Source organism: Neopelma chrysocephalum, unplaced genomic scaffold (assembly GCF_003984885.1).
Source record: "Neopelma chrysocephalum unplaced genomic scaffold, ASM398488v2 Primary Assembly neopelma1_25, whole genome shotgun sequence".
Classification (NCBI taxonomy): Eukaryota; Metazoa; Chordata; class Aves; order Passeriformes; family Pipridae; genus Neopelma; species Neopelma chrysocephalum.
The window spans coordinates 39,055,431-39,067,625 of record NW_020897694.1 but is presented as its reverse complement, the minus strand read 5'-3'; the positions used below and the strand labels follow the sequence as shown (position 1 = coordinate 39,067,625).

The 12,195-nt window shown below is 45.4% G+C and overlaps 1 protein-coding gene across 1 annotated transcript in view; it reads right to left on the bottom strand.

Moving 5' to 3' along the window:
* LIMS1 (LIM zinc finger domain containing 1) overlaps window positions 1-10,826 on the bottom strand; it is a 69,805-nt gene extending 58,979 nt beyond the window's left edge. Inside the window, exon 1 of the mRNA XM_027675003.1 lies at window positions 10,758-10,826. Coding sequence (XP_027530804.1) covers window positions 10,758-10,807 — 50 coding nt within the window. The 5' untranslated portion in view covers window positions 10,808-10,826. The remainder of the gene's footprint in view (window positions 1-10,757) is intronic.
* Window positions 10,827-12,195: the final 1,369 nt, after the last annotated feature.

Below are 12,195 nucleotides of genomic sequence, written 5' to 3'. Positions count from 1 at the left end.
GGAAAGGCAGAATCACCGCCCAGCAAGGTGGTCAGGAGGGCTCCCACACCTATGCTACTATGCAGGCTGCCAACCACTGCCTTGTGTTTGGATGCCTCTAGATGCTGCCACTGTTTCCCTCAACTCCTTTGTTACTTACACAGAGGCAATTTTGCATTTCAGTACATGAAGCCCATGAGGATAGACCTCGTGGGAAGGTCTGTAACCTTTATCACCCACAGAGCAGCCATCTGGGACTCCTCCCCCAGCTGTGCTTTGCCATGCCATACTACCAGCTTCTCCTCACGTATGGGCACAGCACCCTACCAAGGGGCAGCCACAACATCCCCCTATCCAGGGAGAAAAATGCCAGCCATAACCACCTGTGGTCAGGCAGCCCATGGTGACAGACAGAACCAAAGCACTCCTTGCCAAAATGCTTTTAATGTCACACCATCAGCCACTGACTGATGTTTTAATATGTTAGCAATTCTTGTTGATGCATGTTTCTTGTTTTGGAATAAAAACTTCAGAAGGGGCATCCTGTGTTTGTTAATATACCTGACCAGGAAATTGCTAATAATAATTTGGAGACAACATCCTACTGCAACACCTGCTTGTACACAATGAACAGAGTTATGGAATAATTTAAGGCAGAATCACTTTAAAAAACCTAACAAACAAAACAACCTACATTTTCTCCTGTCACTCTTCTTACCTATTTGGTTGATTTAAATACTTCATGTCCTGAGTCAGAGTATCTCGCAAGAAAGCTTATAATGAGAATACAGAACACAGATGCATTTAACCCTCGTGTGAGCCACAGACAGTGAGGGTGAACCCAGATCCTCTTAACTGGGGACATGTCGTGCCAACTCCACACAATTCAGTTCTTGGCTTCAAGGAAATTACAATTTAAACCCATAACTTGACCCAAGTGACCTTAGGAATTTAACTTAAGTGCTCTGCATGAGCAGGACTATATTATCTTCAGACTAAATAAATTCATCTAATAATTTTTACTTAGATACATTCCACTGTGTATCAATTTCTGAAAAACAAGTATATCCTTTCAATACATTTTTAATGCTCGCTCTAAGATAAGAATACTTGAAACAAATATGAGCTCCTTGTTCCCCAGATTTCTGTTATTATCATAAGGAGAAAAGCATAAGAAAAAGTTTTCAGTAATTCTGTTAATACCCTTGCAACATTTCCACTCAAGCACAAATTCAGCACTAAAATCTGAAATATTGGATACTGATGGCACACACGCTTTTGGCTGATTCAACTTTAAATCAACATGAACTTTACACTACAATATCTCTGTGGTATAAAGAAAAATGTATTTTTACTGTGACAAACTATCAATTTCCTTACAAATAATTCAGGTGGACCATCCCTTCCTTGCATCCCCAAGACCAGCTCCAAAAACATTACTATTTAAACCATGAACTTTGAGTGGATAACTTATTTTTCCCAAGTTTGATGGAAAACTTTCTGATCTGGAATTCAGGCCCTGCTCATTTTGCATATGCTTTCATGAAAAGGGATTAATGATATGTTAGAAAATCTGGACTCAGCAGTTTTTCACTATATTCTTCTCCCACTGTGGCAGGGAGAACTGGCAAATATCTGGCAATGCAAACCAAGCAAGGAGCATTAGTCAACACATAAGAGAAAAGTCCTCTGCTTGACATTTGTACCATCAACATCCTTCATACTCACACAGGCTGGACACCAGAAGACAGCTTTCAGTGGTGTAGTTCCTCCTCTGAGAGGACAAAGCCCTTCTTTCCCCAGCAGACCCCCTACACCATGTTGTCACCACCTCAATCATCCTAGTGATGGTTCCAATGGCTATGGCTGCTCTACTGGGCACACAGCGACTTACAAACGAGCATCTGCCCCTGCTCTTCCTTTCTGTGGACTCTGGTGCTTATTTTTGTATGTGCATGAAGTAACGCTGCGGCACATTTTAACTGTGTGTTTTTGGGCTTAACACAAAATCCGTTATGGAAATCAAGCCACTACACAGTTAAACATTATCAAAACCCATCAGGTAAAAATGCTCAGACCACTTTTACCTCAGATGACACAAAACATTCATTCCATAATTCTGCCTACCTTGGGAATCTGTCCATGCTTAAACTGCTCTGAAAAGACACCAGTATCATGTAACAGCATTAAACTTCTTGAATCTCTTTTTTCAGTACAAGTTCACAAAGTTATTCACAAATGAATAAATAGCCCAAGGTGAGCAGAAAGCTTTCCCATGAAACCCAAATAGTAATGCAACATTATTATTCCTGTATTCTTTGCCATTTTATCATGGTCTAGTAATTTTCCCAAGGGTGATGTCGAGGATCCTCTTAACTGTACTGTTTGCCCATCTCTGCATGGTAATGATAAAAATATTGATTTTCACATTTGTGACTCAGATGCAATTTGACACAAGAAGTCCAAATTATTTTGCCCTTGAAGTGCATCAGCTAAGCAATCACAAGCACAAAGAGCTTCACTCACGTCAAAATGAAACAGCATTGTTGATACCTACAGTGAAAACAGCGCTTCACTTTCTCTGTACTTTTCAAAAGGAAGCACTGGTCCAGCAGTAGATTTAATACAGGCTATGGAAGGAATCATAGAATGGTTTGGGTTGGAAGGGACCTTTAAAGGTCATCTAGACCAACCCCTCTGCCTTGGGCAGGGGCATCAACTCAGTCAGATGGGTCTGAAGAGCAGCAGCTGCAGGATGAGATTTGCCTTGAATGTGGGCTGACACAAAGCAGCATCCTGCCTTCCCTTGAGAAAAGAGCTGGACACATTGAACATCCACCACCACCACAGAAAACCCTCTCCATGTTCCGCTGGAGAGGTCAATTTAATAATTCCTATCTTGCATGTGACAGTAAGGAAAATGCAGCTTTCAGTCTTAGGAAAAAGTTTGGGAACTTAGATCTTTGAGCTTACGCCATAGATAGCCACCAGCTATTCCTCCTCCCTTGCTTCATCTGGCTGCAAAGCTATGGCACAACTCATCCCTCCGCTGCCCAACGCTAAACCCAGCCTGGTGACCAGACGGCTCTGTGCCACCACCTGAAGACATCAGGCTTCCAGCATGGCATGAAGTGGGGTTGTGCAATGCCCTTTAAGAGGGGACGACACTTGAGCAGGGAAAGGGGAGCCTTTTCTCTTTGAAAAGAGAGAAATTGTAACTGTGAGCGAATTCAATGGAGAGGGATTAATCCCGGGGCTGTGAGCCCATCAGTTTCCTGCAGAGACTGTCCTGGCTCTGTGGATTTCTTTTTTTTTTTTTTTTTAAATGTGAACTTGAAACAGTTCTATATTGTTTCAGTGAGTAGGAAATCAGTCAAAAGAATAAGCCCCACAGGCTTCTAAATTATTTCAAACAATTAAAAATAAGCTGCTATTCTATGATATAATTATAGAACTCACACTTCTTTGATGCACAATGGCAAATGAGCCCATTGAAGGGGCAAAAGGAGGTATATTTTTTCCTGGGAAATAAGTACTTGTCTAAATTAACACCTACCCTAAGGACCATATTTATACAACTATTTCAACAAACAAGACTTTTGAAAGTCTGCTATAATCCACTGAGGAGAAAAGATCAAAGAAACTAACAGGAAGGCCAGGATGCAATCAAAATATTTGATCAGTGAGAGGTTTCTTATTCAAGCCATAAACTCAAGGGCATTTCAGTGGAAGCTGTGGGAGAAGAAGCCGCCATGAACACCTGGAGGCTGTGTGGTCATGGCAGATCTAGCCCCCTGGGGGGATCCACCCTTCATGCCCCACTGCCATCCCTGCATCCCTCTGTGCACAGCACACCACCGTCCCCACCATCCCATCTCCCATCATTTTCAGTCCAGATATGTTAAACAACCAAGGGTGGAAACTCTACTTGTTCTCCTAAATCCCACCACCTTCCCCGCCCACGTTAAATATTTGGCCTTCAGTTAAACTAAATGGATTTTTGTTTTTCCTTTTAGAGCGGTCTCACGATCCCCATGTGACCCCAGTGGGAGGACAGAGGGAGGCAGGGAGACCCCACAGTGCACTCAGAGCACTGCTGGAGCCCAGTGAGTGTCAGCCCACTGAACAGCAGACATGGGTGTAATGAGCTTTTAAATACTTCCTTTCCTTTTCTGAAAAAAGAGAACAAGGGAAGAGCTACTGGTATTTTCCGATTTTCCTCCTCACAGTTTTTTTATTTTTAAATACATACTTAGCAAACATTAAAGAACTACATATTTGGATGCAACTCACACTAAACAACTGCTTTGATAGTTTATTTTTTTTTTAAATACCAAATTCTCACTTTCAAGAAAGGCTTTACTTTTACTTGTTTGTATATTCCCTAGGTTATCAGTACATTTCCCTTGGCTTTTCTGACAGCAATATACATGTGCTTGTAACCAGAGAAGTATGGGAAACTCTGGAAACCTTCAACTGTGTATAAACATTTAAAGCTCAGATACCCTAATACAAAACAAGTACCTCTCTGAAACAAACATCTCCAGATGTTTTAACTTATTTATATACATATATATATAAGATGTGACTCAGGCACAGAAAGCCAAAAGAATGTTCTCATTTCCTGAGGCTGGCTAACAAAGAGGAAAAATATGTGAATGAAGGAACAAAGATTTCAAAAGTCAGCTTTTTCTTAACAGCAGCAGCTTTAAAATGCTCCACTTCAAATCATTTTTCATATAATTAGAATATTGCCTCTCTCTTGCAACTGTGTATTCTCACAGAAGGAAATACAGAAGGGAGAAAAAAAATATTGCTTTCTGGGATGTTTAAAGTTCTACAGAAACACCTCACTAGAGACGTGCCTGCCCTTCTCCTTTCAGCTCCAGAAAAGCTCACCGACACCTCCCACCAAGCCCCCTCTCCCACAGCTTGCCTTGTCTGCATGGCACAGGAGTTGAGAAGAATGAGCCAGCAGCCACATGTGCAGTGGCTGTCCCGCAGCTCTGTCTCTGTATGGTGGCACTCAGCCCGCAAAACCTCACAGCATCTCTTGCTTAATTTTTTTTTTTTTACAAGCAGTACCCAGTTCCTCTGGGACCTGAAAGCAATGGGTGAAGAAAGCCCATCGTCACCTTCAGATCATGAAGTTGTGTCATGCCAACCAATGTCAGGTAGATTTAAAAAGGCATGTGTTGTTATTCTCCATGGCCTTTCTAACCATAACCTATATGTGTCGGGGGACAGGACATGGGCTTTCCTTCCTCTGAATCCTCTAAAAAGTGAATTTCTGCAAACCAATTCTGTGACAACCATGAAAAAACCACTGCTGGGGTGGTTTGCCTTCAAGCAGGGCTCTAGGAGGAGACAACAAGCTGCAGAGAGAACATTCTCAAGTGTGTTTTCAACAGCAGAAAGCAAAATCGTTCAGGCAATCCTGCAACAACCTGGAGGCAGGTGATCCCTCTTCCAATGCAACAGAACATGGGTGTGTCCAATTCTGACATGGCACCCGGGGCAGCCACAAGCAGTCCAAAGACCCAACCCAGACCACCACCAAACATTGCTCCCTCCTTCTTTAGATCCCCAGCATTTCCTCACAGGATCTCACTTTTCACACTGCTCTCTGGTCCACAGCTACATGACCCAGGCACAAATCCATGATTCTGCTGAAATGGGTATTTCCATCTTTCCCATGTGCTTTCCCTTCAACATCACTGCCACCCATAAGACCACAGAATCAATCCAGATTGAGACAAACCTAGTTTTAAATCTATGTATCTAACAATCTCCCTCACCATGCATTTTCAGCTGGGTCAGGTCCCTGGTGCTGGCATGAGACATGCTGGGGGACAGGAGTATGTGGATCAACCCGGTTGGCTAACAGAATTACATTCTTAACTAAAATGGCTCTGTAATTGCTGCCTGTGGGAAGAGCAGCTGCCCTGGCATGGCCCACAGATGGTCTGTCCTGATTTGTAACATTGGCCCATAGAGCTGGGTCTGGGAGATGGTTGCTGCAAAGTGAATCTCAGCCCACTTACCAGCAAAGCCTGGCAAAAATAAGTTACTTAATACAGCACAAATGTCGGTCTTTGCCATGAAACACAAGTCTGTCCTGCTACCAACACAGTTCAGAAGCGCATGGTGCTCATCTGCAAAGCTATAGAAACATGCACTGCCTCACAAAAAATAGAGAGGTTTGCAAGCAGAAGCTGCTGTGCCAATTCAGCCCCAAATCCACAGAGACCACTTTCCCCTGGCAGTGCTGGTGAGCAGCCCCTGCCTCCCCACCTGCCAAGCTGTATTTTTCATTCCCAAATCAGGGGTGGAGCATGCCAGCAGACACTGAGGGAAGACTCAGGGATGCTGCAGTTCTGCATGGCAGGAGGCTGACAGGCAGTCTCTCGCCCCTGCCAGGCAGCACCCAGCCCCAGTGAGGATGGCCAAGCCTCCACAAAGAGTCCTTGCAAAGCATTGAGGTCCTCTTTTCCCCTCCCTGGGTGGATTTGAAACTAATTCTTTGTGCAGTTTCCTCTCCCCACATCAATCCCACAGCTGCTGCACGTCAGCGTGGGGTCTGGACTGGAGCCACTTCGCCATGTTGTTGCCTCCCAAATATTTGCTGGCATTACTGCATTGCTTTGCTGTGGTCTTTCTCAGTGCCCCCAACTACAATAAAACAATACATTAATACAGAAAACCCTTTTAATTCTGAGCAGAGCAGCTACCCCATGCTGCTCTGGCCACCCAGGAAACATTCATAAAGTCATTATAATGCCTTAGCTTCTCAAATGATCCAAATCAACTCCCTACTCATGACGTGAGCAATAAAGGGTTTCAACTCTACTGTTCACACCAGTTTAGGTTTTACTCAATCAACAGCCCATCCACCAGTGTGTTCTCAGTTCTTCAAACTGTTTAATGCAAGCAGTGTTTGAAATAACCCTAAATGTACCAAGTTACTAAGGTCCCACTTTCTTATTGAATTCTGTATAAGTGGTGAGTTTTTTTTAGTGACTAAAAAAGTTATGAAAGGAAGGATCATCAGAGCTAGAATTCAAGGACTTCTTATTTAAAACACAAAGAAAAGCAATTAATATGAAAAATACAGAGCATAAAACTTCCTCCTGGGTGCCAGCCATGCTGTAATGCTATTTTTCTTATACCCTAGGGTGCTCCAGACTATGCCATTTTGGCCCCAGAATGCGGTTTCAGGCTGCAGACAGGAGGTCCACTTTGCCCATAAATAGTTCATCACTGGCCACACCATCAGCTTCTGCCCCCCAGGACCTCACTGACAGTCTCCAGGTATGGAGACAAATGTTTGGTATAAAGGGTTATTAGGATACTGTCATTTTCTCAGCTGTTTTTGTGTATCTTGACTTTTTTTTTTCCCTTCTATCTGCTTAAAAAAACAGAAGTAAGCATTTTCATAAAGACTTACACATGCAGGAAAGGAAATGCTGAAGTAATTGCAAAGGAGTGTCCCAATTTGAAGAAAAGTATTAACCCCAGTGCACAGTCCCCTGATATGTTTTCCCTAATTGTTAGACTGAATTAGTAGCTTTCCATCCTTTCCCCCTTTCTGTCTCAACACTAGCACTTCTGTACAAGCTGTAAGGGTGACGTGCACTGTAACACATCACTAACATGACGAGGACAGCAGACCACGTACATGGCTGCTTGGTTCACACTATGGACAGCTAATACAAGGGAAGGCTTTGGCTATAAAAACGTGACTGTCAGGTTCATTTTTCTTGTCATCAGCACTTGCCATCATGGAAAGACCTGATATGAATAATTTCCCCACCGACTATCGTGCCGCTTTTACCACAGTCAGCAATTACAGCCTCCCTATATTGAAAAGTAATAAGAGACTGCATTATGTTACAGAGTGAAAAACTTTTGAACTGGGCTTTGGAGGAGAACAAAACACAGACAAATCAGGATGTGTAATCTAACACACTTAGCATGAAGCCACAATTCCAGGAGCTGAAAAGCCTGCCTTAAGTGTTCCAATAATAAATATTTTATTGCAACTTGAAAAAGAATTTGTTAACCGTGCAAATACTCTCCATATATTGCAGGTCATTAATGGTTCTGCTGCAGTAACTGTATGGAGCCAGTTCTAAGAAAAATAACTCTGCATTACAGCTGTGACTAAACTGCAGCATCACATTTAGCTTATTTACAGAGTCCCCTATCAAAGTCAGTAAGACCATGAAGTAACCATGTTTTTGAGCTTCACAGTCTACAGCAGAGTAAGAGCTGTAAATCCGATGAGTCTATGGCAGCTTTTCAAATGTAGTTATGCTTTGAATAAAGAGGAGCTTGCTTTTTATTTTGCTGCATGCTGGCCCGTATTTCTTGCTACAAAGAAAAACTTAGTTTGTGCTAGGAAAGTACAAAAGCTTAAGACAATAATGGTTCTGAACTGCAAGCTAATGTTTTTCTCTGAACTGCACAAGAAACTTATTCCAATAATAACACACCAAGATGAGTTCAGCACAACCAGCTGGAAAAGCTGCCCACAAAATTTAGAGGACACTTACAAAGCAAGTGGGTGTAGTGACAAGCTATCAGGCCCAGGCAGCATGCCCAGCAATCCTGAATGGCCCACCACTACCCAGCAACAGGGGACACTGCACATCCCTCCCTGCCCAAATCCCTCTCCTCCAGGGCAGTCTGGTCTCTCAGTATGATGCTAAGAGAGAAGGCTGTGCCTCAGCGATGGGTGTACAGCTGACAGCGCCAGCCTGCAAGTTCCTGTAGTTGCAAAACAAAAGCCACAAACGTGACTCGAGTTCATAAAATGGAGAGGAAAAAAAAAGTTAAAAAGAAGAGTATTTCCTTGTGCATACCTGCTGACCAGATGTCTGCTGCTCTTCTGTGTCTCAAATCTGGAGAGAGACCTCAAGTAATTCTTTCCTTTTTTGTTTTCTTCCCCAAAACTCTGATTATTTAAACTGTCTAAATTAGAGCAAAAAGTCAAGATCTAAAATCTCTCAGGAATCTCAGCCTGCAGAAGCCTTTGAGGTCACCTTTTATTTTGTTAAAAGGTGGGTTTGAATGAAACCTGCATTTTTAGTGTTTCTTACCCAAAGAGTCAAAACAAGAAATCACACCAATTTTTAATTGTCTCTCCTTGCATTTTGCCAAATCAAAGTATATGTTTCAAGAGCCTTGCCCCTTTGTTTTATTTTGACTGGCCACCTGCACCCGCACTCTAGGTAAGCTCCCACCAGAGTGCTCTGCTACTTCATCTCTGCAAGTTTCTGCAAGCATGGGCTCTAGTCTGACTTTGTCCCAAAATTGCTTTGCTGTGCCAGGGGTGTAGCCTAGTTCATATCCTGGGAAGCGTGTACCAGCAGGGCAGCTGGCCTGGTCCCTGACAACTTCAGCAGAACAGATGCCAAATACGTAATTGCTCTGTTTACCTGGCCAAAGAGGCGGGCTCTGCACCAGAGCTCAAACACCTGTGTGGGGCTGAGTGATACACAGCTACTCGCAGTTACAAGACTGACACTGGCAGCACAAATACTCAGCCATTTTCAGGAATGCAGAAAGAAGCCTGGCCTGGAAGCATCCACCACCCACTACAAAATCAACTGACTTTTGGAACGACTGAAGAAAAAATAGTTACCTCAACACATACAGACATCTGAATCACATTATCGCGTTTTTCTAAGCATGTGGCTGCACGGCAGCTAGAGAGAAGGCTGGAGAGATCCCTCCCAGGGCATCAGGGTACTGACCCTGGGAGCAGAGCTGGCTCACCAGGATACCACATGCCACCACGGAAGCCCCAACTCTGCCTGACTTTGTAGCTGCCACAGCTTTTCTGCAAAGGCGTGGTGCAGAGCTGGAGGAGTTGGCAGAAGAAGTCGGACAAGGAAAAGATAAGGCAGTCTTTATCAGGCTAAAGTCTGTGTGCCAACAGCCATCCTGAACCTGCAGCCCAAGGCAGCTATAAAATCACTCCTTTTCCTTCCTTCAGCTCCAGGTTTTGACATATTATCACAACACTTGCCTTTAATTAGGGTCACTTAATTAAGCACTTTAAGTAGGGTCATTTCTTCCCAAGAAACAACTGCACCAGGCGAGGCTTTGAAAAGCTGAGAGAGGAGTAGAGCAGCCTTTGCTTTCCGTAATCCATCACTATAAATCTGTCCCTAAGACAGTACTGCCCAGTAATTGTAGGATATGCATAAAACTGTACCAGTCTCACCACATCGAGGTTATTCAGTACGATGCTTTTAAAACGACCTCCCTCCCAGCACAGGGCGCGTTTTAGCGCACTGGGCATCAAACCCCGCTCACGGCACGGTCGGGACTTGCGATCCCCCAGTTCTGGGTGTTATTCCCAGTTCTCTGTAACAAGGACACCGGAGTCGCCCCACTACTCCGTCCGTGCGCGTAACGCCGAAGGGGGGATCGTGGGGAGAAGGGATTCCTGCAGTGCCCCCCGCTGCTGCTCCCGGGAACGCCGTGGGAGAGGGGAAAGTTTCCCCGTGGAAGGGGAGCTTCCCGGGGCGAGCAGCAGGCACACGTGCACGGCTGCGGACGCCCAGCCTCCCCGGCGGGACCCCAGCCCAGCCCAGCCCAGCCCAGCCCGGCCCGGCGCCGCCGCCGCCCTCCGCCCGGCGGAGCAGCGGGGAAGCGCCTTTCCCGGGCAGCAGCCGGTGACAGCGGCCCGGCCGAGACAAAGCGCCGCCCTCAGCAGCCGCCCGCCGCGGGAGGCGGGACGGGGCGGGCGGCCCCCGCGCCTCTCCTACCTGTTACAGTTCATCCCGGCCGCCGCAGCCGCCGCCGCCACCCCCAGCATCCCGCCGCTCCCGCCAAACGCTCTCCGGCGGCGGCGGGAGGAGCCAGCGCGGGCGGCGGTAATGGCGCTGGGCGCCCGCCCCGCCGGCACCCCGCCCGGGCGCGGGCCGCCCGCGGCCGGCGGCGCCCTCATGGCGGGCGCGCCGGGAAGGAAGGGACGTCCCCGACAAAACTTGGGGTCTCGCCGTCCCCAGAGGCTTCCCAACATCCCCGCGGCATCGGATCACTCGCCTCCTCTGCCAGCCCAGCCGGAGGTGCGGCGGCGGCCAGAACGCCCCGCAAAGTTACGTGAAGTAGGTGCCTCCTGGGAGCGTCTGCTGCTGTTATTTTAATTATTTGTTTTCCAGAACAGAAAATTGCTGTCAAAACAATTCCAAATATTTTTCACTGTTTCCTGTGTGTGGTTGCGTAGTACAGAATTATTTGTAGCAAAAGAGTTGTCGCCTCACCTTAGGGCACCAGATATCTTAGGTGAGTTTGCTGGAGCAAGAGTACGTTTTTAATCAATATTATTTAAAAATGTAACAGTACCAATAAGCAATGGCGTGGGGAAAGGCCAGCACGTTGTTTAGGCTCAGCTACCCCGTGTTTAGAAAGTAAATCCAAGTAAGTTACCCTCAACACCAGCGCTGCCAAACCTGGGGCCAAACCTCCTGCTTTTCTTGGAAAGAAACGATCTCATTCCAAACCACACCAGTTTCAGGGATGTATGGACAAATGAAGAATTGAGAGGAGCATAATAGAAAATGTGGGGTTATTAAGTTGTCTGTATCACCACTCATTGCCGTCCTTAATATCAGATGAAGGAAGTGGTGTGGTGGAATGAAAAATGCAAATATTTGCCTGCCAGGATTAAGGAAGTCTATGGCTCCAAGAAGACGATAACTCAGGGAATATGTTAATCCAGTCAAAATCAGCATGAACAGGTATGAGTGAGCACACATCAGAAAGAATAATTCAAAATACATGTACACAAAGTACATCTACTTTGGTATCCATTAGAACCAGGAAAAGAATGTAAATTTTCAGGACTATAATGCAGAAAAGATATTTGATGGCTGGGCCACGAGCATGGTTCTAGAGAGAACTACCGCTGTAAAAACACATAAACATCAGACTGTCTGGAGGACTGTTGTTTGTTTATTTGTTATTTTGCTCCTTGGCAGGGTTCAGTTTTGCTTGCCAACTTTAGGAATCAAACATAGCAAAACTTTAGCATCACAGAGAATACATTTCTGCACAAAGAGGGAAATAAACTACACAGTTGGAAAGGGAAGGGATAGTATGCCAAAAGAGAGGGAGGTGATCCCTCCTCTTTACTCAGCACTGGTGAAGCCACACCTGGAGGGCTGGGTCCAGTTCTGAGCTTCCCAGTGCAAGAGATACTGG